The following is a 27,177-nucleotide window of genomic DNA, read 5'->3' as shown; positions in this document are numbered from 1 at the left end:
AAATGGGATAAATTTGAGTCTGTGGGAATCTGATTATTTAGCCTTTAGGAATGTCTTTCTCCCCCTTCTTCTTTAGATTTGTAGATGTCACCTCAGCTGTGAATAGAATACAAGATTGTGAAAGCTTCCCTATGAATAACTCAGGCAAGGTGATACTCAAATAGCACAAATTTAGTTAGGATGTGGACCTCACTAGGCCTAAGTTTCGTTTTCCTGTAAATCATATGATTTCGGGGAAATCAGGTGGTATTCCCCTCTCCCCCTCCCCTAGCCTACTCACAAACCGCCATCTTAACATTAAAGTTTCCTTATAAGGTAATTCTGTAGTTTCTGTGCTGGTATTGGGTAAAACTTATTCTTTTAGATTGTGAGGCCACCTGTCCCCACAAATGCGGACAGAGGTCCAGCCCCTGGGGTGGGATTTCTTAGAATTGTTTGTACAAAAATATATATCCCCTTGCTTGCCTTCTCCCCCTTGCCTCTCTTCACTACCATCTCCGCCCTGGTAGTGGGAGATGCCCAATTCTCGCGAGACTTGATCAAATAAAGCTTCTGTTTTGTTTCTACCTTGGGAAAACCAAGACACCTCTGGTTTTTTTTTTTTATTTGAGCCAGTGGTCTGTTGTCCCACACATACCCAAGATTCCAGGAAGAAAATTCAAAGACCTTGAACACAGATAAATCAACAGGAAAAACAGAAACAAGGAAAGAAATATGGCCTCCAGATCTAGTGATGAGTTCAGAGATCTGTGGTAAGTACTGTAGGAATTAAAAAGGAAAATGATCCAATACCTGATGAGACAGAGGACCCTGTGAAATTTGAGGAAAACATGGAATCACAGCGGGCTGCTCCTGAGTAGTTTAAATAAGAAACGAGCAAAAAAGAGCAGAATGTATGCCCTGCACAATAAAAGCAACGGGCAGAATAAAAAAAATTACAAAGGCAAACCTCACCAAAGAAACAAAAGAGAGAATTGTAGATTCTGGGAAAGTAAAAACACAGACCTGAAGAACAACCTAAAATAAGAAAAGCCAACAGGAGCATGTTCACCATGCAAGCAAAACATAACAAACTCAAGACAAGATGGGCAGCAAAAGCCTAAAGATCATAGGTCTCCCAGAAGAACCCAAGGTGGGAGGAGGGGGGGAACTTTAACACCTTAATGAAAGAAGTAATTGAAGAAAATTAACCAGAACTTCTGAAGAAAGAAAATTAAATACCATATGGGAAGGGGGGATGGGGGGAGGGGGTGAGAGAAGCAGGCTGTAAACTCAAAGACACTTGTGGTTACATTTAACAATTCAACACAGAAACAAGTTCTGCTAGCAATCAGGAGAAAGGCTTTCAAATACAGAGGAAGGGACGTTCAAATAAAATGCAAGACTATTCTATACTCACCAGGAAAAAGGATAGATTGGAATAACATGCTCCAAAATGCAACAGAGCTGAGGATATAGCCTCAGGTGACCTATCATGCAAATCTGAACTTAACCAGGACAAAAGATGGAAATCCAATAATAAAAAATATTTGAAACATTTTTAGAAAGAAAATCAGAGCTGGAAGGGATCATTTGCCTCTCAAATACCCCAAAAGACAGAAATGCAAAAGGAGTGAATAAATGCAGCAGACAAGGGCATTAACATCAGGTAACCAATGAGAGACTTCTTTCTAAATGTACACAAGAGGACAGGGGTATTATGGAGAGAAAGTGAATGCTTCTTTTGTGGGACTACATTACAACATGGGAAGGTACATGAAAAGTGGGGAGAGGAGTAGGGGGATAGAGAGGAATGAGTATGCCAGGGTCAAATCAAGGGCTAGCAATGAGGAGGTGGTGATCTCTATATTCTCAGAAAGAAAAGAGCCTACCAGACAGTGAGGTGGGGATTAAAAAGGGGGGAAGACACTCGTTTTAAAAAATATATTTATGAGTGTATCTCAATATAATTGCTTTCCTTTCTGTTCCTACATACTGTATTTTATGCATTTAAAAACATTCTGAAAAGGGTTTCAATAGGTTTCACCAGTCTGCCAAAATGATCCAACCCCCCTCCCCAAAAAAGGTTATGAATTCTTAATATATACTCTCACATATGGTAGATGTGTTGGTTAGTTTACTTAACTGCTTACTTCCTACCACTTCCCCAAAACCACTTTTCTTTTATATTCTTTGTTATAATAGATTACGACGTGGGGATATATATACACACAGTTACAGACACACACATAATGATGATATAAAAACAAAAGATACCAACAAAAATTAAGAGTACAAAGTAGGTAAAGTATTTTATTTTATAGTTGTACCTCATTTTATATAGCTGATGTGATAATGAACCATTTATTTAAAGAGTTTTCCTAAGTCAAACATCAGATAAGAACTTGACATTCAAAGGGACACTATTTATCAAATCCTTAGAAAAAGTTAAGAAATCCTTTAGTAAAACAAATAAGGAATAGCCTATTTTGTCTTATGTAAATGTGAACTTCCACATTGGGCTTGTTTAATGCAGAGCCCAAGAACACCTATAGTTTGGGGTGACTATCATAAAATAATGAGCTTTGAGTACAAAGTAGGTTGCAAGGATTGGGGAAACCAGGTTATACCTTGCAAGCAAGTAACCAACAGATTTCATTTAGGATCCCAGTTACAGTCAAGTAGCAATGACAGGGTGCAAGCAATGGGTTGGAAATAGAACTGGTGGAGAAACTGGCAGGAAACGTGAGTATAGAACCAGGAAAATACAAGTGGGTATGGGGCAATATAGGATAATTGTTACTCATATTATTTACTTACACACACACACTCACACAACAAAGCTTTCTTCACAACAATCCTTTCTTCCACTTTGAAAAATCAGTTTGGAGACTGTGGGGAGGAAAGATTAGAATAGGAAAAGACCTGAGGGAGGGAGACCAATTACGAACACTACTGCAATGTAGACCACGTCTCTTCAATACTTGCAAGCTGCCTTATACCTAAAGCTACCTAACATATATGGCCTTACCTAACACTAAGGTGAATCCCTCCTTTTCCCTGTATAATACATTACCTTCCCTATCACTACAGTATAAAATTTTCTGTTATTAAAGATATGCATTTTTTTATTATGCATAAGAAGCATTAAAAATCGTCCCCTCTCATTACATCCTGCCTCCCTCATGAAGCAAGCACCTAGCTCACAAGCAGTACTTGGTATAACAAGGGTTAAAAACCTTATAAGATCTGTGGTGGTCTTCTGTGAGCAAATTCATTACTCTTTTCACTACAACACACTGCTTTTCACCTAATTACCTGAAATGAAACTTAATGGTGGCAGGGAGAAAAACACACTAGAAAAAGTTTGAGTTTGGGCTCCTTGTAGATTTCATTCCATCTCTGGGTACTTCCCAGATTAGAAAAAAATGATGGCGCAAAACTATCTTTCCACAAAGATGATTTTAAAAATTCATCTTAAAACTTTTTTAAAAAAATTAAAATGCCTTAAAATGTCAAATTCTGAAATCCCCAGCTAAGGATAAAATACAACGAACAAAAAGAAAAAAAATATGGCGGTACCACAATTAGAATCACACAAGACCTAGCAACAGCAACAATAAAAGACCACTTGAACACTATGAACTGGGGTTCCAGACAAAAGTATCATACCCAGCAAAGCTAAGCATAACACTGAAAAAAAAAATTGACACTTAACAAATTGTCAAGACTTTCAGAATTTTGTTTAAAAAAAAAACAAAACCTGATCTTAATGGAAGATTTGACATACAAGAGTAAGATAAATACCAAAGACTAATTACAAAGGACTCAATAAGGACAGAATGTTTACTTTTTTATGAGGAAATGCAAAACATGTCGAAGACTGTAATTAATAATTGGGTAGTTCATAAGAAAGATTGGGGTAGACCTGAGTATGATAAGATTTTAAAAAGTAAAACTGTTTAGGAACAGCTAAAAAAAGTAATTATCTTATACAAATGAGGTGTGAAAGGAAGAACCAACAGAGGAATTAGATGGGGGAGGAAGGCTGGTAGTTCTGGAAACCTACTTTCATTGGGAATGGGTTCAAAAGGGAAAAAATACATATGTATCTATAGGAGTATAAAAGTCTTCTAAATTCAGAAATAAAAAACTGCTAAGGGAATAGGAAGGAGGGAGCAGATAAAGAAGATCTTTAGAGGGGAGGGTGACAGAATAGGTTAAAGGGAGGTACAGAAGGTTGTTCAGATTAATGGGAATGGGGGGATAACGGAAAGATAGGTTAAATAATAGGAGGGGAAGGGTAGTGGGTAGAAGTTGGACTCTGGAGCAATAGGAAATAAGAGATATGCATAAAACAAAATAAAGATCAGAAGTAGAATTTGTTAGGGAAAAAGGAACAGGGGCAGTAATTATGATCTTGGACAAAGTTAAGGCTAAAACAGATTTAATCTAAAGAGAAAAATAGGGAAACCACACTGCCTCAGCCATATTCATGAATGCTGTTCTGTTCTATTTAAAACAACTGAACAGTGTAAGATTGGAATATTGCTGTAGCATAGGAAATGACGAGTTGGTGGACATGGAAAAATATGGCAAGACTTGCTTAGACTTATAAGTCTAAGGTTATCCTTAGACTTGTAAGTCTATAAGGTTATCCACTCTCAGAGAAACAGAGGACGAAGAAATATAGCATGGTCTTACATAGATGCATATAAATGGACATCTATATAGGAGTATGATTATAGATATCTAAGTATATGTACGTGTAAGTGTATGTACATACAGGTATATGAATGAATACGTATATTTTGTGCATATTTGTCTGTGTGTGTGTGTGTGTGTACACTGTTTACATATATACACATATGTATATATACATGCATACATCCATCCATGCTTAATCGTGGCCTTGGGGGGGAGAGAAAGTGGGGAGCGAAGTAAAAAAGTGCACAGCAGAGAACAAAAGAAAACTTACAAGGAGGCAAAGAAAAGATGGATAGTTCTCAACACAATGTGCGGTATTTATTATAAGCTTTTTTGAAATGGAAATTTTTTGCTGTAATTTTCAATCCTCTCTCATGTTCTGCTGTGCACATGGCAATGCTTTTTGTTTCTTTTCTTATTTTGTATTATTTTAGTTTTGGTATTTAAGTTTATTTCTTTTTTTTTCTTTTATTATTTTGTATTCAAGCTTAAAATTTAAAAATTTACCAAAAAATGCCGTTTTAAAAAATACCTATCAGGGAAGTTTTATCTTAAAAGTATATGAAAGCTTAAAGATAACATCTTTATAACAGGAAGTCTATCAAACCATATTAAAGTCTCACAATGTTCATTATTAACAACATTTAATAGTGAAAATATTAATATGATTAATAATGGCTAATATATTTGTAGTACTTTATGTAGTACAGTTGAGAATGCTTTCCATATGTATCTAATGTAATCTTCAAAAAAAAGTCCTATGAGCTAGCTATAAACAGGCATTATTGTACAAACTTTACATATAAAGAAGCAAATCTGGGAAGCTGGTCACTATCAATGATCACGTTATCTACTTTAACGGTAGAAAGAACCATGAATGAATGACCTGAACCTAAGCTGCAGAAAGTCACAAATCAATTTCTACTTAAGTAATTTTATTTACTCTCAATACACAGCACTAGACTCCACGCTTACCTAATAAAGAACAACTGCCCATTATAGGCCTATTAATAATCTTTCCAAAGGGATAAGGAAAGGAACTGGAGCTGTGTTATCACTGGCATAGAACTTTCAGGTGAGGAAATGTCTTGCAAATGCAGGTTGGTATTTTCTTTACAAGTTGTAATCTTAGAGTTGACTATAGCACTAAGAAATTTAATTGACTTGCCCTGGATCATACAGCCAGGAGGTGTCAGAGGTTGAATTTAAACCCAGTTCTCTACGCTAAGCTTCCTTCCAATCTTTCCATAATGCTAAATATAAAAGAATTTAAGGCCAAGTATAAAGTATTTAAAAAACGTCCTGATAAGACTTCAAATGAAAGCCAAATCAACGAAATAAGGAAAACAAAGAGCAATGAAGTGATGCAACTTTTAGCAACAATAGTTCTTCTGAGGGCACAGTAAGAATAATGTTACTATTTAAGACAAATTCATTCTCACTCAAAACTCCTATCTCATTGAAAACTTAAAGAGAAAATACTTAAAGGTTACCATAACCATAAATATGCAGTCATCAATGACCATGATGCCAGGTTGTGTTTTAAATTCATAATATTCCAACCAGAGGAGTGTAGGCTGAGTTCAGGGAAGACTAGACCTCTGGTGTGAGGGCTGCTTTCCACCTTTCGTGTCCACCTAATCCACCTAACTCCCACCTGTGGCTCTAAGAAGCTGCAACATGCACAGCAGCCACATCCTGACAAACCATTTCAGCACACGGACTAAACAAGGTTGAGGGTAACTGAGGAGTCTCATATCCAACAGGGGCTTGGGGAGAGCGTCTACTCCAAGCATGTGAAGACTTCCCCTGGTGGAATGAGTGGATGAGAACAATTTGTTCCAACAGCCATGAAAGCAGCTGAAGCAGGCTCCGTGGAGCACTTAGAGCTTCGGTTGGACATCAAGACATCAAGGTCATCCAATGCATCTCAAGCCATCACCAGTTGTCTTGACTTCATTCTGCCACTGAATTGTGATGACTTCAGAAGAGTGCAAGACCAATGATTTCTAGCAACTGTGCCTCACTCAAATCCAACTTATGCACGAATCAAAAGACATCACCCATACCATTTTTACCTATCTCAAAGTCCTGTGGCGACAGGCAAGTGATGAAGCAGAAGGTGCAGATACACTAGGAGCTGTAGTCACAACCCTGCACACAGGCAGCCCAGGCCATAGGGTCATCTTCTCACTGGAAGCAGCAGTGGCATTTGGCAGCTCCCTGGGTGTCTGAGCAGTCTTTTAAGGATCATACTGCTCACCTCCTGGTGTGAGGAAGGGGCTAGAAAAGGTGCCCTAAAAATTATCTATTTACCCAACCCTGGCCTGATTACCATGGCAGGTGGGGATCCTACTCTGTGGTCAAAACACAAAAAAGAAAATGTACAGAAACTTCTGCAAAGACAATACCACTCATCATCAGTGAACACAATATGCACTTATAGACAACACAAAAACCAGTAGACCTGAAAGATGAACAGCTCTTGTTACGAGAGAACTCAACAGGTATCACATCCAAATAGCAGCCCTGAGAAAAACAAGGCCGGTAAATGAAGACCAGCTTACTAAAGGTGGAGCTGGATACACAGTTTTCTGTAGCGGCCACAGTGAAGAGGAGCTTTATGATGAAGCTGGTGTAGGTTTTGCAAACAAAACTAATCTAAGCCAGCTAGCCTATATGCCTACCAAAAAGAATAAACAACAAGATCATGATAATGCAATTGCCACTCGAAGGAAAACAACATGCACCATCAGCAGTGCCTATGTTCCCACCATGACAAACTGATGAAATCAAAGGAAAATTTTATGAAGACCTGGAGACACTTATCATCAATGTGACAAAAGAGGACAATCTTATAATTCTGGGTGACCTTAATGCTAGAGTAGGCTCAGACTACCAGACAAGGCAGAGAGTCCTTGGGAGGAAAAGACTGGCAAACAGCAAAAGCGATGGTCACTTACTACTGAAGACTTATGCATCTCATGACATTCTCATCACCAACACTGTCTTCTGTTTACCTAAACATAACAAAACTTTGCAGATGCACCCTCACAGCAAACACTAGCATTTAAAAGACTATGTGATTGTAAGGAGAAGAGACAGGCAGGATGTGAGAGTGACAAAGGCAATGTGTAATACAGAGTGAGTGCTGGACTGACCATAGAGTTATCCTCTCCAAGCTAAATATTTGCATTCAACAAAAGCAGTGCCCCCAAATATTTTCATTCAACAAAAGCAGTGCCCCCCAAGACAAAATGACTACCAGAAATTTTAATATCAACAGATTAGTGTGCTTCTCTGAGTGGGCGCTGTTTGTTGCTAACTTAAAGGGAAAGTTGAGCCAACATTTGATTGGCAACAGTGGAGCAGAAAAGGAGTGGGCAGTTTTCAGGGATTTGGTTTTCAGCACTGCATTTGCTTATGTGGGTCAGAACAATGGCAAACACCAAGACTGGTCTGACAAAACTGATGGGGAAATTCAGAAGCAGCTAAATGAAAAACGAGAACTCCACAGCATTCATCCATCTCTAAAAAGGCAGCATTCAATTGTATCAAAAGTAAAGTACAAGCAAAGTTTAGAAATGTAGGATTCTTGGCTCAGTAAAAAGGCAGAAGAAATTCAGTTTTATGCTGGCAGTAACAATCCAAAGAGTTTTTAGGATGCCCTGAGGGATATTTATGGGCCAAAGACCTATGGTGCATCTCAACTACACAGTGCTGACTGAGCCACATCGATTAGTGATAAGGACATGAACCTAGGGATGGGCTAAACACTTCCATAGCGTTCTCAACAGACTGTCATCAAGCAACGCTGAAGCCATTGACTGTTTACCTCAGGTTGAAGTCAATCCCTCCCTAGTTGAAGTTCTAATTGAAGAAGAGGTTTTGAATGCCATTAGGCTCCTTCAGTGTGGCAAAGCACCTGGTGCTGACTGTATTCCAGCTGATATTGGGGGGAGGGGGCAGGACCAGGAATTGTTCATATATAAGCTGACTGAAATTTTCCAGGTTATATAGCAAAAGATGGTTATCTCCCAGGAGTTCAAGGACACCTCCACTGTCCATCTCTATAAAGATAAGGGAAATAGAATGTCCTGTGATAATCATGGGAGCGGGGAGGGGGTGGGGGTATCTCTCTCTTAGTCACTGCTGACAAGATTCTTGCCAGAGTCCTCCTTAATAAGGCTGATCCTTCACCTGAAAGATGATCATCTACCTGAGAGCCAGCATAGCTCACAAAGGGCCGAGAAATGACTGAAACAGTGTTTGCTGCCTGAAAAATCCCAGAGAAATGCCAGGAGCAGAACAGAGGTCTGGTTTGTAGATCTGACCAAGGCCTTTGATATTGTCAGTCATGAAGGCTTATGGAAAAATATGTCAAAATTTGGTTGCCTGGAGAAGCTCATCAGTATTATACATCAATTTTATGACAACGTACTTGCCCAGGGTTCTGGATAATGGAAGATGCTTTCACACTTTCCTAGTCACCAATGGAGTCAAAAAAAAGGCTGTGTGCTTGCTTCCATGCTTTTGGCATTATGTTTTTAGCCATGTTGTCAAACACCTTCAATGAGGACAAATACAGCATCAAGGTCAGCTACCGCACCAATGGTAAATTCTTCGACTTGAAAAGGCTACAAAGCAGGGGCAGCTAGGTGGTGCAGTGAGTAAAGCACCGGCCCTGGTGGTGGACCTGGAGGTCCTGGGTTCAAATATGACCCCAGACACTTGACACACTTACTAGCTGTGTGACCTTGGCCAAGTCACTTAAACCCAATTGCCCTGCCTTCCCCCCTTCAAAAAAAAAAAAAGAAAGAGAGAAAAGGCTACAAAGCCAAAACTGAAGTACAGGAAGAACTGGTGCATGATTTTTGTTTGTAGATGCTCGTGCACTCAATGCAGCCTCTGAAGCTGAGATGCAACAAAGTATGGATCATTTCACTGCCTGTGCCAATTTTGGCCTAACAACACCAAGAAAACACAGTTGCTCCATCAGCCAGCACCACACCATTCATATGTGGAACCATCAGTTACAGCAAATGGAGAAGCTGTGAAAGCTATGGATAAGTTCACTTCCCTTGGCCATATACGTTCCAGGGATGTACACACTGAAAATGAGGTTGACATACACACTGCCAGAGTTAGCTCAGGGTTTGAGAGGCTCCGAAGGAAAGTGTGGGAGAGAAGAGGTATTCGAGCTTTGTGCTGACCTCATTGTCGTATGCCTGTAAATCCTGGACAGTATACCAGAGCCAAACTGAGTTAACTTCCATCTGAACTGTCTTAGGAAGATTCTGAAGGTCACCTGGCAGGATAAGGTAGCAGACACTGAGGTCCTTTCTCAAACTAACCTGCCAAGCATTCAAACTCTACTGCAGAGAGCACAACTCCAATGGGCTGGCCACGTTGTTCAAATGTCAAACATATGCTTGCCAAAAAGATTATTTTATGGAAAGCTCACATAGGACAAACATTCAGAAAAATGGTGGTCAGAAAAAGTGATACATGGACTCTCTAAGAACTCTGGAACTGATTGTATGACATGAGAGACACTGACACAGGATCGCCCAGCATGGCATGCCCTGATCAGAAGGTGCTATGCTCTTTGCAGAAAGTAGAATTGAAGTAGCTCAAAAGATATGCAAGATGCGCAAATTTAGAGAATCCACCCCAAATGTTCACATGGACTATTTGTGTCTGACCTGTGGTGGAGCATTCCCAAGATTGTACTGGTCTGATCACCCAGACATACTGTAACTTGATTCTACACAGTGATGTCACTTTGGTCCTCTTTGAGAACAAAGGACAACCACCATTCCAACTGGGAGCATCAAATATAATCCATGTTTATAATCTAAAGCTAACTTTTCTCTTCTGGGGAAAAAATGTCATTTTTTATTATGTGTGCTAATGGACGCTGAAACAAGGAAAATAAATCTAGGCTAAAGAGTAATTTAAAAACCATTTGCATTTGGTTGTGGAATGTATTATGTAAATATAATTCTTTTTTACAGCAAGTTCACCATTGTAATTATGTCAAAGGAGAGCATTAAAAATTAGGCAACCTCAGAAAGCAACCTGGGAAAGTGTTTAAGTAAGAAAGAAGCAAACCTGGCATTAAAAAGGTGCTTCAAATTTAAAAAAAAAACTAAGGTGACTCCCTAAGTTGAAAGAAATCTTTCAGAAATCACTATAATTAGAATCATATAATCTGTAAAAGGCTGTGATCTTGTGGATTTTCCAATTACCTCTGGAAAACTCAGGTATATTAAAGGCCACTGGAGGAGAAAACCTTGGGAGTGACTGAATCAGCAGCAGTAGCAGCTACTTCTGGAGCTTTCAGCTCACAGACAGTAACAGGGTTAACAACTGGTCAGAAGAATATTAAGGAGGTCTCTTTGCTGGCACTGGGGGCTTTGCCCATACTTGGATCCAGGAAGCAATCATGGGTGGCAGTCCCAGGGCAAAGAGGAGCACTAGCACAACAGAGTTTGTGGACACAGTGGAGGGGGGATCCTCATCACAAATCCAGAGCAGAAAATAGTGCTTGTGGTCTCTCACAGACTAGAGCACAGGCAAGAAGAGTAGTAACACACCTCTCATTAGATCATACTACCTTGGAAGAAATGAAAACTTACAGATCCCCAGAACTAGCTCTGAAAACAGCTGCACAAAATCCCTCAACTTTGGAACCATGTACCCTCTCCAACCTGAAGGCAGACCTCCACTTTAGCAAAGAGTTAAAAGTCAAGAAATAGACTAGAAAAATGAGCAAACAAGAGAAAAAAATTTTAACTGTAGAGAGTTACTACAGTGACAAGGAAGATCAAAACACACACTCAGAAAAAGACAGTAAAGTCAAAACTCCTACATCCAAAGCCTCAAAGAACAATATGAATTGGTCTCAGGCCATAGAAGAGCTCAAAAAAGATTTTAAAAATCAAGTAAGCAAGGTAGAAGAAAAATTGGGAAGAGAAATTAGAGTGATGCAAGAAAATCACAAAAAATGAAAATATCTTGGTAAAGGAGAGACAAAAAATTACTGAATGGAAATAACACCTTAAAAAACAGACTAGGCCAAATGGAAAAAGAGGCATGAAAATTCACCGAAGAACTCCTTAAAGAGAAAAACTGGCCAAATGGAAAAAGAAGTACAAAAATTCACTGAGAAAGCAATTCCTTAAAAATAGAACTAGTCAAATGGAAAAAGAGGTTAAAAAAAAACCTCACTGAAGAAAATAATTCCTTAAAAATCTTAACTAAGCTAATAGAAGCTGTGAGAAATCTCATTAGAAAAACAACTGACCTGGAAAATAGATCCAAGAGAGATATTTCAAAATTATTGGACTACCTGAAGGCCATGATCAAAAAAGAACCTATACATACTGTTGGGGGGTGGAGAGGGGGGGAGACACAACACGCACACTAAAACTTGTGGAAATGAGTGTTGTAAACTAAAATAAAAAATAAATTTTTAAAAAAAGAACCTAGACATCATCTTTCAAGAAATTATCAAGAAAAACTGCCCTCGTATTATTCTAAAACCAGAGGGTAAAATAGAAATTTAAAGAATCCACTGGGTCCTGGAAGAGATCCCAAAATGAAAACTCCCAGGAATATTAAGCCAAATTCCAGAGCTCCCAGGTCAAGGAAAATACTTTACAAGCAGCCAGACAGTAACACAAGATTTAAGAAGTTAGGATTACAACCAAGGATCACCTACCCAGAAAAACTGAGTATAACGCTCCATAATCCTTTAGAGGACAAAATGAACATTCGATGAAATAGAGGACTTTCAAGCATTCTTGATGAAAAGACCAAGGGCGAATAAAAAATTTGACTTCCAAATACAAGACTCAAGAGAAGCATAAAAAGGTAAACAGGAAAGGGAAATAATAAGAGACTTAATAAGGTTAAACTGTTTACATTCTTACACGGGAAGATGGTAGTTCCAACTTGTAAGAACTCTGAAGGACTTATGATGAAAAATGCTATCCATCTCCAGACAAAGAACTAACAAAATCTGAATACAGATCTAAGCATACTCTTTTACTTTATTTTTCTTGGGTTTTTATTTTGGTCTATGTTTTCTCTTACAGCATGACTAATATGGAAATATGTTTTGCATGACTACATATGCATATAACTTATATCAAATTGTCTGCCTTCTCAATGAGTGGTGTGGGAAGGGTAAAAGAGAATTTGGAACTCAATTTTAAAAACTACCGTAGAGGATTGTTTTTACATCTAATTGGAGGGAAATAAAATACTAAACTTAAAAATAACATAAAATAAAGGCTGCTAAAGACAGAATTCTTATCAGGAAATTTTACCTGTAGACAATGGCCCTGAAGTAATCTATTCTGGTCTTAAGCAGTTATAAAAATCTGGGTGGTTGTGTGATTAACTAAAGATAAAAGCCAAAGAAGTCAGTCCTATCCCATGCCAAAAAGTGACTAGAAAAGGGATCAGGCTCTATTTTAAACCTTAAGAAAATGAGGATTATAAATAAGTAAATAATTTCTCAAAAGGCAATCAGCTATATCAGATCTATAGAGATTACATAGTTGGAATTTAGGAGTCAAAGCATCCAAACATGATTCCTATCTTGGTGCCACACAGAGGTTTGGGTTTGAGAATCTGTTTTCATGCATCACAGGCCATACCTAAACCTAAAAGATTCCCAGTTTAATGGCTAGATTCTATAATCAGACAATTTTGATAGCATAATAAATGCATCTAGTGCTAGTCCTTTTCTCTTAAGAAATATCTGTAATTATTTCAGAAAGCAGAATTGACTAGAAGGTAGAAATTACCTGGACTGCATCTGGGAAATTGTGTAGGGTGCTTTCAATAATCCTCCTCATTTCTCACCTGGCTACACTACTTTGGGATTTGCTCTGATTTTTCCACCTTGCCCCAGGAAGCTCATTATTGAACATAACTCATCCTGCAAGATCTCATCAGCTGTGGGTTCTCTATTTCATTACCACACTCTGTAACGGAATACCTCCCTCACCTTTTCAGCTTCCTTTTGTGTACTCTCTTCTCCCTTTAGATCACAAGTTACTTGAAGGCAGAGGACTACCTTTTCTTCATATTTGTATTCCCAGAGGTTAGCACAGTTCCTGCCATATAGAACTTAATAAATGTTTATTGATTACTAAATTGCATGCTGCTACAAATGTTCACTTCTAAAACCATTATTTTCCTCATGAGAATAGCTGCGAATGACACAGCTAAGGAAAGTTATATATAATGGGCTAAAAGTACAGGTATCAACTACTAAAATCAAGGTCTGAGTTAAATGGGGATGTACAAAAGAATTGAATGAATTTTGATACGCGTTGTATCTATTGCTCAATTAGTCTGAAATCTATTCCTTCCTCTTGGTTAATGTTATCACCAATCTACTTCTCTAGCTTTTGTCATCTTTTCTTTCAAAGATTGGCTCAAAACTCACCTTATCAATTTTTCACCACTACCCTACTCATTCCTAGTCACTCCCTCTGCCCTAGGGTGGCCTAATTTATGTAAACCTATGCATGCATGCACAAAGTTCTGCACTTCTGTAATAAGACAAATTAAAAGATAGGCCTTGTCATCAGTGTGCAGAGTATTAGCTCTCCATAGAGTATTCAAGAAAAAGAAAGACCAAACTCAATAACCCAGTGATTAATAAACTAGAAAATATCAATTACTTAGGAAAGAACTCCCTATTTGATAAGAACTGCTAGGAAAGAAAACTGAAAAGAAGTCTGCCAGAAATTAGGCTTAGAATTCACGGGTGGGGAACCTGTGGTGGCCAACTCTGTGATCTCATCAGCTTCTAAGGATGTCTCATAGACAACTTACACTCAATTTAACTGTTATCCCCCAACCCCTCCAAACTGCCCTCTCCACTCAACTTCCCACCAAACCTCCCAGGCAATTAGGCTTACAAGCAAGGTGTGATCCTGGCCTCCTCAATCTCTCTCTTCACGTCCACTTGTTGCCAAGTCCTGTCAATGCCATCTTTGTACTATCTCTCACATATGCTCCCTTTTCCCCTCTGGCACTGCCACCACCTTAGTATGGGCCTCCATCACTTCACTGTTGGACTGCTGCAATAGATGGCTGGGTGGATTTCCCTGCCTCAAGTTTCTCCCCATGCCATTCCATCCTCTATTCAACTTTCATTGACATTCCTAAAATACAGGTTTGATCATGTTTGCTCACTAATCCCTGCTCAATAAGCTCCAGCGGCTCCCAATGACCTCCTCATCTCCCTAACTCCCAAGAACAGGCCATTAGTCTTTCATCGTTCTATACTAAATGTTAAAGACAAGAGTCTACCCATTTCCTTTGTGATCGAGACCAAGTGTCATTCAATCAATCCAAAAGCATTTATTAAGTGCCTACCATGTGCCACACCATGCTAGACACTAGGGATAACAATGACAAAATTGAAATAGTCCCTACAATAGAGATGTTTAAAATCTAAACTTGTGAATTTTCAGCATTTTGATTTTGGCTCAAATACTTTAGCAAAGACATATCCTGCTAGACCTGAATAACTTGATTTTTACATAAAGTCTGCCTTTCCAAAAAAACAAATCTACCAAACTTTGCTTATTAGAGGGAAAAGAAATTGGATTCAAAAGATTAAATATTTCAAGATAGCCAAAAAGCTGACTTTGTAATAAGGAAAGCAATAAATTAAATTTATAACAATTTGGATATGATACTTAAGATTTTCTCATAAAGTATTGTTTAAACCTTCTGGCAGTCATCTTTTTAAATATATATGTATATGTGTATATGTATATGCCTAAAGAAGGGATAAAGGAAAGAATACCTTTGTTGACGATGGTGGAGTAGGAAAATTAAGCCAGGCTGGAGCAAAGTCATGCTGCGCCATTTAGGTCCAGTCTCTCCAACTCAGTGAAACAAGGTTTCAACACCTCATGGCAAGCCCCTGCCATTTAGAAAAGGAAAAAATTATGCTTTAGCTTCATAGATTTTAGTCAAAATTATACTTTTACCCCATGCCTTTACCCAAGTCATACTTAAAGTACCTCTTGAAAATATTTCAGAAAGAGCATCAAGGTATTTATTGAATAATATAAATAAAACTCTCAGGATGTATAGAATTAAGTAACTAATAACAATATTAATTAGTTACTCAAAAAATCTGTTTCCTGTTTAAAGAAAATTATGGATTTTTTTTAAAGTAAAAACTATTCTAAAAGTAAGTATACTTTTTCCCCAGGACAACTGATTAAATACATCTCTTTGTTCTAGGGAGAGAGAGATGGAGAAGTACTGGCAATGAACTTTAATAACCTACTTTTGGAGGAGGGAACCCTTAAATTCATTGGTGTGGGGAACTGGAAATAAAGAAACTTCTTCCACAAAAGAGTATCAGCAATTCAACTCAGGTAAAGAGAGCTACCGAGGGTTAAGTGACTTGCCCAAGTTTACCAAATGAACAGGGTTAAATAAATCACTTGCCCAAGTTTACTGAATAAATAAAAGAATAAATGAAAAAGCATTTATTAAGCACTTTACTAAGTGCTAAGAAACAAGCACTTTATTAAATGCTAAGCACTGAATGGGTGCTGGACATACAAACAGAAAAAACAACCTAGACAATCTCTACTCTCCAAAAAGTTCCCTTCAAATAACACAAAATAAAATAAATTTTCATCAGGTGAAGGGTAAATAGACAGTCCAGAGCAAGTTGGGCAGGTGGAGGCAGGGTAGAGAGTGAGAAGGGAGACACTTCACCTTGGAGAGGTCTTCAGAGCATAGAGGCTGGACGGAAGATCACAGGAGGTGAAATAAGACAAATTATAAAACCTGGTGGTCTTAGCAGAATGAAATCTAGTAAGAGACTGCCTTCTTCCCATCCAAATCTTTTAAGCAAGTAGCAATTAGATGGATTCTAGGCAACTGGGGAAAGGGGGAAGGAGGAGGAGAGTAGGAAGGGGAGGGCAAAATAGGAAGGCAAGGGAGTGGGAGAAGGGAACTCCACTTCAATTCTTTCTTGCTCTTATCTTCCACACCTCATGTCCCTGAAAGTCTGAGGCTGAGGAAGGAGCCAAAAGTGGGGAAAGGGCCCTGGTGGTGTAAATCTAGGTCTTCTTCCTCACTCCAATGTCTGCTTTCCATTCACTACCTCCTATAGACCTCAAATGACATTTATATAGTACCTTAAAGTTTGCAAAACACACATATTAATCAAATCTGCTTCTCACAACTACCCAACAAAGCAGGCACCATAGGCAGTATCATTCCCTATATTATACAAAGAACTTCAAAATACATATAAAATGCACTCTAATTTCACAGTTCTTCAAATCACTCATTTCATATGACCTACTTCTTCAGTCCACCTCAGCTACACATAGAAAGAGCCATACCTTTGATCCTGTCATATATAAATGCACCTCCACTTCTTTCCTGTCTCTCTTCTTAACTCTCTGCAATCTTGCTTCCAACCTTGTCATTCAACAGAAATCTCACTCTCCAAAGTTCCTAAGGATCTCTTAATTGCCAAACCTAATGGCCTTTGTTCAGTCCTCATCCTTCTTGACCTTTCTATAGCCTTTTACACTGCTGATCACCCTTTTCTTAATATTATCTTTTCTCTAGGCTTTTGGGTCACTTACTGCATCCTCTATCCTCCTCCTAAATCTCCTTTTTTTGGATCTTCTTTCAGGTCACGCCTATTAATAATGGATGTCCCACGGGGCTCTCTCATCCTCTATACTACTTGATTTGGTGATCTCATCAGCTCCCATGGATTCAATTAGCCTCTCTATGCTGATGATTCTCCAACCTACTTATCCAGGCCTAACTTCCCTGCCAATCTCCAGTCTCCCATCTCTAACCGCTTATTGTACATCTCAAACTTGATGTCCTGTAGACATCACAAACTCAACATATCCAAAAGGAAATTAAATTCTCTCTTCCCCAAAATCCTCCCCCCTTCTTCAGGCTAGTGTTGGTTTAATTGCACCCCCTATCTTTTTCTCATTTTTATTCTTCTGGCTTTTGTTAATTTTGATCTTTGCTTTACAAATCAGTGTTCAGGAATGGCTCCCTCATCAGTAACAAGTTATTTCCTGTCCATTAAAATATAATCAATTTCATTTTTTGGTAATGTTGTTATTCAATACTCCAACACCTTCTTAGTCTTTTTCTAAAAATAAACATGATATATAATCATGAAGCTTACGTGCAGCCTACAAGTTCTTGGTCTCTTTCATTCCTTACTCCAAGACCATATTTGCCAACACTTTTTCCCCATCCTCACCTAATGTATTCCTATTTTTGCGCTTCAGTCTCCCAAGTATCACAGTGTATGATGATTTGATTTGGATAACTTTATCAAGTTTTTGTTTATTCAAATTTCTCTCTCTCTCTTCAACCTGCTCAAGACATGTTGGTCATAAGCTACAATTATTTCATGGTAGTCTTTGTTTTCAAAACCTATCATGAGCACATAAATAAATCACCCATGAAATGCTTTTTGTGACCACATAATAAGTTCAATTACACCAACTTCTTCATTGCCTTTTCAAGGAGAGCCTAAAAAAAAAATTCTTCCATTCAGCTCCAATTTTTTTCTCATTACTTTACAATGTTCTATTAATAATACTTGATGTTCTCGAAAACACCCTGGGTTCATAAATTGAGTCAATGTTAGGAAAGATGAAAATAATATTTATTGGATACTATCTCTATCCCAGGAAGACGAGCTTCAGAACTGTCTAATGATTAAAAGTTTCATGATGTTTTCATGAGAATTGAAAAACAATGTAATGAAGTACAACTACTTTTGTTTATTCATGACTTGTCATTGACAATCATAGGTACACGTGTGATACTTTTGAATGACTCAGGACTGCCTTTTTTTAAAACTCCAAGGTTTCATTTTTATGTGACTCTTTAGCATTAGAACACAAATTAATAAATCAAATCACATATTAAGCACCAACTATGTGCTAGGCACTGTAAATTTAATCTTCACCCCATTTAAAACTGGTGAAATTAGATTCACCCTGAACTTATTAGTGTAGATGTGGTAAAGTATCAGCAAAGTACATGAGTTTAAATAAACATCACTATAAAGTTATTTAGGGTATAGACCCTGTCTAGCACTAGTTACACAACATATTCTAGGCATTATTGTGAGCTGATTAATTTGCACATTATAACTCTTATACGTTCAGCTTTCTGGTGTTTAATACTAAAATAGGAAAGCAACTGTTTAGAAAATTTTACATGACACAGGTCAGTTCCAGTTGCTTAGATCTTTTGCTTTTTCAGTTACTATTAAACCAGTATGTGAAATCTTTTGATAATTTTAAAGGCATACAAATATTCACATTAAACATAACTGTCCCATTTTAGAGATGCATAGTTCTATGTCTTTATTCTAGTTGTAATTAGCAAATAATTTCAGCATTTGTTGTTTCTGACATTTTCTTTTCTTCTCTCTCTCTCTCTCTCTCTCTCTCTCACTTTCTTTCTCTTTCTCTCTGTTCCTACCTCTCTTCTTCCCTTCCTCCCCTCTCCTCTTTCTCTCCCCTCTCTCCCTGCCTTCCTCTCTTCTTCTAGGGCCAGTAGGCCACATATCATTTTACCCCTTTGAACTCCTGTCATTTTTAAAATGATCAAGGGAACAGGCTTGTTTTGCTTGGCCCTAGAAGGCTGACTGAGTAACAGAGTTAAAGTTTCAGAGAGAGGCAAATTTAAACTTGATGTAGATATCATTCGTGTGTCTATTACCTCAAGACAAAGAACACTGGGGCCTTGCACAAGAACCTTTGAGCCACATTCTACTGTTCTGGCCTGATGATTTTTTTTTCAGATCCTGTCATCCCAACTATTAGCTTTCACTTCCACCTTTGTGTGTTATCTGCAAATTTGACAAGTGTGCTATTTTTCTGAGTCACTAATTTAAAATGTCCTATTGATGCTTGCCAAAGTTCAATTTTCTCCACCATCCACCTCCTTTGCTGCTACTCACAAATTACTGAATGAAGCAGAAGGGAGTCTCACAACCTGTTATCTAACCTCACATGGGCTCTTACTGCAGCAAGGTAGTCTTTTTATTCTTCCTTAATTGATTATCTTATTCCCCTCAAAATTATTCTAAATTTGCTTTTCCTTTCTCAGTTTCCTTCTCTCTCAACTGAGGATATCTTGACTCTTCCTTTACTCAAAGAATTGAGACCACGGTATGTGGACTACATTTTCTTCCATTATCACATCAAAACTTCTTTATAGCATCTTCTGCTCTCCCCACCCTGCCATCTCCGGCAGAGGTGGCCTGTTCAGTGAGTGGTGTGCCAAGTATTATAATTAAGTGGTAATTAGGCCAGCCCCTCTACATGTGTGCTCAATCTTCTCTCCTCACATCTTCTCTAGCAGATTGTATCCTCGGTCATACCCGAATTTTCTCTCATATCCTTGAAAATCTTTTAAATAACGAGAAACGGGTGACTAAAATGTCCATACCATCTGATCCAGGGAATCCAATGACTTCCCAATGAAATCAGTGAAAAAAAGCAAAATGTAGAAGAACTACAACAATGTAAATCGAAGCAACAAAACAATGTAATTGTAAAAAAAATTATAATCAAGCTTGACCTCAAAGGATAGATGTGAACTCCTCTGCAGAGCTGGGGGCAGAACCATAGCTGTGGAGTACTGTCGATAACATCAGACTTTTGAGATGTTTGTTAGCTTTACTGAAATTTTTTTCTGCCTCTTTTTTATTCTGTATTATAAGGACGGTTCTATAGGAGTGGTGGGGGATAATAGTGGGGAACATGAGTGATATAAAAACACATGATATAAATGTAAAAAAGAATGAGCAAATAAGCTACAACATATTGGAAAATTTATATACTATATCCAGGTTGGATTTACACAAAGAATGCAGGGTTGGTTTAATACAAAGAACAATAAATAATAAAATACAAATAATAAAAACAATATAATTATATCAATGGATTTTAAATGGGCCTTTTGTTAATAAGCCTTTCCAATCAGATCAGGATAAAGATGTCCATTACATCCATTGTCATTTAACAGTCCTAGAAATACTTGATATAGCAGTAAAACAAGAGAAATTGGTAACATAGGCAAAGAGGAAACAATTACCATTTTTTACTGCTAAAATACTTAAAAGAAACCCCAAGTCAATGAAAAATTGATTGAAAATGAATGAATTCAGCAAAGCTGAAAGATATAAATAAATCAGCATTTCTGTATATTACCACCACCACCCCAAAAAACAAACCAAATAAACCATTCAGATAAAAGAGAAAGAAAAATTCCATTCAAAAGAACTACATTCTACAGGAAACATTTGGGAGTCTACCTAGCAAGAAATATCCAAGAACTATATGAATCCAACTACAAAAAAAAAAATCCTTACAGAAAAACAGACTTACATGGAAAAATTAATTATTCTTCATATTTTTTAAGTTCTGTTTTTTTCCTAATTAACAAGTATTTATCCCCCACACCCATTCCCACCCCCTAATGAAAAACAAAAAAGAAAATCCTCATAACAAATGTTGGGTAGGTGGTGCCAATAAAATAAAAACTACAATATTACCCAAACTAATTTACTTATTCAGTGCTGCACCACTCAAGCTACCAAAGAATTACTTTATGAAGCTTGAAAAAAACAAAATTCACACAAAAAAGCAAAATGTCAAGAATCTGAAGGAAACTAATAAGGGATTAAAAAAAAAGGAGAAATAAGCGAACCTATAAAGTACCAGATCTCAAGCTATATTGTAAAGCAGCAACTATCAATAAAACTGGTTAAAAATTGAAAAAAGTCTTACCGGTGGAACATAGTATATAAATAAACAATACACAGATGCAAACAAACATAGTAAATAGCATGATGCTTAATAAATCCAGACTCCTCAATTACTGGGGTAAGGACTCACTTATTTGACAACTACTGGGAAAATTAGTCAGAGGTCTGATAGAAATTAAACTTATACCTAAATCTCACAATACTAAGATAAGCCACATCCAAACGGATACATGACTTAGACACAAGAACTGAAATCCACAAATTAGAGTAACAAGGAAAGAAAACTTTCTGTCAGATCTATGAACAGGGAAACAGTTCACAAGCAAACAAGGAATACACAGGTTCACAGAAGATAAAATGAACAATTCTGATTATACGAAGTAAAAGTTTTCGCACAAACAAAACCAATGCTGTTAAAATTAGAGAAGAAATACGCACCTGGGGGGGAGGGGTTAAAGGGTAACCGCTGCAGCAAGTTTTTCTGATTACAGTCTCATCTATAAAACATATGAAGAACTGATCCTAAGTTATCAGACTAAAAACCATTCCCAAATTAATAAATGGTCAAAACATATAAACATGCAGTGTTCAAAGGAAAGAAATCCAAGTTATCAACAAACATGAAAATAATATTGTAAATCACAGTTAATTGTGAATAGAGAAATGCAAATTAAAGAAACTTGGAGGGGGTGAAGCCAAGATGGCAGCTGGAAAGCAGGGACTTGCTTAAGCTCCCCCAAATCCTTCCAAACACCTGTAAAAAATGGCTCTGAACAAATTCTAGAGCTGGAGAACCCACGAAATACCAGAGGGAAACAGGTCTCCAGCCCAGGAGAGCCTGGATAGTCGCTGGGAAGGGTCTATCGCACGATGGTGGGAGCGGAGTGCAGCCCAGCGTGGTCCTCGCCAGGACAGATCAGAGCAGGAGTGAGCAGACTGAAACAGGTCTTGGGGCCATGAATCATTGAGCTGTGGCAGTTACCAGACTTCTCAACCCACAAACACCAAAGAGCAGGTTAGTGGGAAACTGTGAGATCGGGGTGATAGCAGTCTGGTCACCAGCCTTTGAGGGTGGCAGAGGTGGCACAGTGGTGGTGGTGGCAGCAGCAGGAAGCTCCTGAGGCTGCTTCCAGAGCGCCAGCGTCAGCTGCTTCCTGAGTCCCTGGCTCACACGGTGGGAGGAAATCTAGCAGCAGCAGATCAGAGCAGGAGTACAAGAAGTGCTTTGTGGGTAGAGAGGCAGGTTCTCTTGATGTGTCCTGTTTAGATCTGGAATGCAGTCCTGGTTGGCAGTTCTTGGGGGAGGAGGAGCGCTGCTGTGACAGAGCCTGGGGTGACAGTGGAGAAGTAGCTCTGAACACAGCAGTGCTTGGACCCTAAAGCTTGGGACAAAGTACTCTCTACTCTACAAGCAGTCATACCCTGACAAAAAGCTCAAGGGTCAAGTAGTTGGCTGGGAACATAAGGCAGCAAGACAGAACTCAAACTCAAACTCTAGATTCCTTTTTTGGTGACAAAGAAGATCAAAACATACAGCCAGAAGAAGTCAACAGAGTCAAAGAGCCTACATCAAAAGCCTACAAGAAAAATATGAGTTGGTCTCAGGCCACTGAAGAGCTCAAAAAGGATTTGGAATAGCAAGTAAGAGAAGTAGAGGAAAAACTGGAAAGAGAAATGAGAGTGATGCAAGAAAATCATGAAAAACAAGTCAATGACTTGCTAAAGGGGACTCAAAAAAATACTGAAGAAAATAACACCTTAAAAAATAGACTAACCCAAATGGCAAAAGAGCTCCAAAAAGCCAATGAGGAGAAGAAGAATGCCTTGAAAGGCAGAATTAGCCAAATGGAAAAGGGCATCCAAAAGACCACTGAAGAAAATACTACCTTAAAAATTAGAATGGAGCAACAAGTGGAAGCTAGTGACTTTATGAGAAATCAAGATATTATAAAACAGAACCAAAGGAATGAAAAAATGGAAGGCAATGTGAAATATTGTATTAGGAAGCCAGAATTTATGATTTCAAAGAAATCACATACATGTCTGAACGGTTCAGAACCGCAGGATATAAGGAATTCCCTAAGTAGAAGGCAGAAGAATTAAAGCATTTATTCAAGCTCCAAAGTAGCAGAACCACGAACCAGCATCTCCATTTTGATATCTTGGTCAAGAGCTTCCAGGCCCAATAAGTCCACCTCACTAGAGTAGTCAGGAGGCCACAGAAAAACATGATGGCATTAAACCAAATCATATTTATGCTTCCCCTCTCTGGTAAGAAGATTACCCACTGGCCTCAAGTCCTTGCTCAGCACTCCTCGGTCCACACACAGGTCGGTTCTGCTACCAGCAGCTCCTGCTTCGGCTTTATCTTCAGCTTCGGCTGTAGCTGTCTCTGGCTCCAACAAAAATCAATCTTCAAGCTGTCTTCTCTCCTCTTATAGAGTTTTGGACATCATCAAGGGTCATCTACATGATTGATTCTTGAGTTGGCCCCTCCCCTAAGGACCCTGGGAGGTTCACAGCCACATAGATTAGGTTAACACCTAACAGTAAGGCATGGCTCTAGAGTTAGCACCTCCCCTTAGCCAGCCCCACCTCGGGCCCCACCCCAGTCACCAATCCACACCCACATAGGTTCCACACCTAATGGGGGTTTGGGGCTGGGGCTCAGTACCTAGTAAGGTTTACTCAAAGAAAACAAAGGCCATTTTGCTTACCAATACAAATATCTCACTGGAAAAACCACTTGTGTTGGCAAGCAAAATGGGCTCCTTAGCAGTTAGTTCAACAAGTGCCCTTGAAGTGTTTGGCTTTTGTTTTGAGTAATTCAGTGTATTTCATTGAGCCTTAATTTAAAAAGCAAGGAAACAGTAATGACAAGGGTATGAAAGAATAGGTACCACTAAATATGTTGCTGTTGATACTGCAAAGCAGCTAAACAATCTGGCAATAAACAGTGGAAGTTTAAAAAAAAAAAACATTCCTTTTGACCCAGTAATTCTACTGTAAGCAATATACCTTAAAGGATAAAAGGAAACAGAAAAAAAAACTTCAAAATTTTCATAGAATTATTTGCAATCCCAAAAAAACTAGAAGCAACCTAAATGCTCAACAATAAGGAAATAACTAAACTTTGGTATATTAGTGTAATGGATAATACAATTAACATAGAGAAGAAGAATATAGGAATACATTATTGTGCTTCATTTTATCACGCTTCACAGATACCACATTTTTGGCTTTTTGACAAATAGAGGGTTTACGGTAACCCTGTGTTGAGCAAGTCTGTCAGCACCATTCTTCTAATAGCATACACTCACATTTTCTCTCTGTGTCACATTTTGATAATTCTCACATTATAAACTTTTTCATTATTATCATATCTATTATGCTGATCAGCGATCTTTAATGTTACTATTGAAATTGCTTTGGGGTGCCACAAACCACACCCATATAAGACGGTAAACTTAATCAATAAATGTTATGTGTGTTCTGATTGCTCCACCAATCCCCACTCCCTGTCATTCTCCTTCTCCTTGGGATTTCCCATTCCATGAAACAGTAATATCAAATTTAGGCCAATTAATAACCCTACAATGGCCTCTAGCTGTGAAGAGTCAGGGAAACTTCAATGTTCTCTTATTTTAAGAAATTGCCACAGCCACCCCAACCTTCAGCAACCACCACCCTAAGCAATGAGCAGCCATCAACAACACTGAGGCAAGGCCCTTCACCAGCCAAAAGGTTATGACTTGCTGATGATTAGCATCAGATGATGGTTAGCATTATTTTTTTAGTAATAAAGTGTTTTTTTAATTAAGGCATACACATTCGGGTTTTTTAAAACATAAAACTACTACACGCTTAACAGACTACAGTATAGTGTTAACATAACTTTTATATGCACTGGGAAGCCAAATAATTCATGTGACTCACTTTATTGCAGTGAGATGAAACTGAACCCACAATATCTCTGAGGTATGCCTATATAAAGAAGTCTGCAAAAATCTCTATGAAATAATGCAAAACAACAAAAACACAAGCAGAAGAACAGAATACATACTAAACTACAACCTCTTAACAGGATAAAATCAATATGAATACATAACAAATCCTGACAGGTAATTACGAAAAGTGAAATTAAACATAAAAAATTTTAAAAGCAAGATCAGTTGTAGAGATGTATATTAGGTATATATGTAATCTAATTTAAAAAAAAAAAAAAAGAGTTCACCTAAACATCTACATAGAGAAAGTCAAGGGTATGAAGAATGATTATATTATCCTATATTATCATTGGGCCTAGAGTTGGTCCAAGAGCACATCCATCTAGACATGAAAGATGGACAACATACTGGGCCCAGAAGCTTGGGACATTTGAAGAAAAAAGTCATCAATGCTCTACTAATGATATCACATAGCTGAACTCTCAGTTTCTAAAGAAAGAAATTTCAGGTGACCCAATGCTAATGGAGAGACAGATGGATGGGTAGAAATAGTAAATGGCAGTATATTATCAATGGCAAACTGTGTGCAAGGGTAAAAGATATCAGAAATATGACTGGAAAAGGCAATGGGCGGATCATACAGCAAGAAAGTAAATGAATGGAAAGCATATTGCTCCACTGTTAACCACCTAGAAGACTCCTAACGTTAGTTAGATGCACCCCTATAGAGGATTCATAGGACAAAGCCTAGAGTCACAGAGAAGGGTTGTGGCTTGCATGTGCTCAATGTGAACTCCCAAAACAATTGAACATAGAATTTCTTGAAGATAAGGATTATTCTTTGTTTTGCTTTCTTTCTCATGGTTTTCTGATTCCTTATAATTCTTCTATACAACACAACTAATGTGAAAATATGTTTAATAGGAATCTATATGTAGAGCCTATATATATCAGATTGCAAGCCATGTTGGAGATGGAAGGGAGAGGGAGGGGGAGAAATTTAAAAGTTATGGAAGGAAATGTTGAAAACTAAAAATAAATAAATTAATAAAAACGATAAAGATTATTCTTAAACATTATAACTAGCTATTTTACATAGTATTACAGAAACATTTTGAGCAATTATTGTTCAAAATAAACAACTGAATGCTATAATGGAAATAAAAAAGGGTATGTATTATTTACAACAGTAGGGTTAATTTTTTTTTCAAACTGAGATGTTTTCTTTCCTTTTGATTGTACAATACAGCACAAAAATTCAAACTAAGGAAATTTTTCTTGCTAATAAATAGCCCAGCAATACAATCTATATCCTCCTAGATGGAAAGGAAACAGTGCCAGGTTATCAGCAACTTCTTGAGACCATGACATCAGAAAGATGTCATGACTTGCAATGAATTGGATTTAAGTGAGCCATCCTCCTCTTGAGCCATTTGGGTCCAGTGGCAAGATATAGACCTGGACAACTAAAGATGGCCTCAATACGGTGGGAGGTGTTGGCCTTTGTAAGCTAAGGTTTTTCCCAGGTTTCAGTTTGTCTGAGGCAACACCCACTCAGTAATTAAGGCTACGCAAAAAATGATGAGCAAAGAACAGCCTCTTTTACCTAGCAAAAAAAAAAAAAAAATCCATCTGGAAGGGGAAAACCCTCCAGGTTTCTGGCCAAAACAGAAACTGCTATTGACACTCACTCTGAGTGAATCAGAATTC

General features: G+C 38.0%; 1 protein-coding gene across 4 annotated transcripts in view; it reads right to left on the bottom strand.

Moving 5' to 3' along the window:
• Positions 1-27,177, bottom strand: part of GPBP1 (GC-rich promoter binding protein 1) — a 108,910-nt gene that overhangs the window by 63,136 nt on the left and 18,597 nt on the right. For all 4 annotated transcript variants that reach the window (XM_036762846.1, XM_036762865.1, XM_036762854.1 and 1 more), the window contains exon 3: positions 15,527-15,646. In XM_036762846.1, the coding sequence (XP_036618741.1) occupies positions 15,527-15,589 (63 nt within the window). In that variant the 5' untranslated portion in view covers positions 15,590-15,646. The remainder of the gene's footprint in view (positions 1-15,526; positions 15,647-27,177) is intronic.

Source organism: Trichosurus vulpecula, chromosome 1 (genome assembly GCF_011100635.1).
Source record: "Trichosurus vulpecula isolate mTriVul1 chromosome 1, mTriVul1.pri, whole genome shotgun sequence".
In the NCBI taxonomy this organism is placed as follows: Eukaryota; Metazoa; Chordata; class Mammalia; order Diprotodontia; family Phalangeridae; genus Trichosurus; species Trichosurus vulpecula.
Note: the sequence above shows the minus strand (reverse complement) of the source record. Positions and strands in the feature narration are given on the sequence as shown.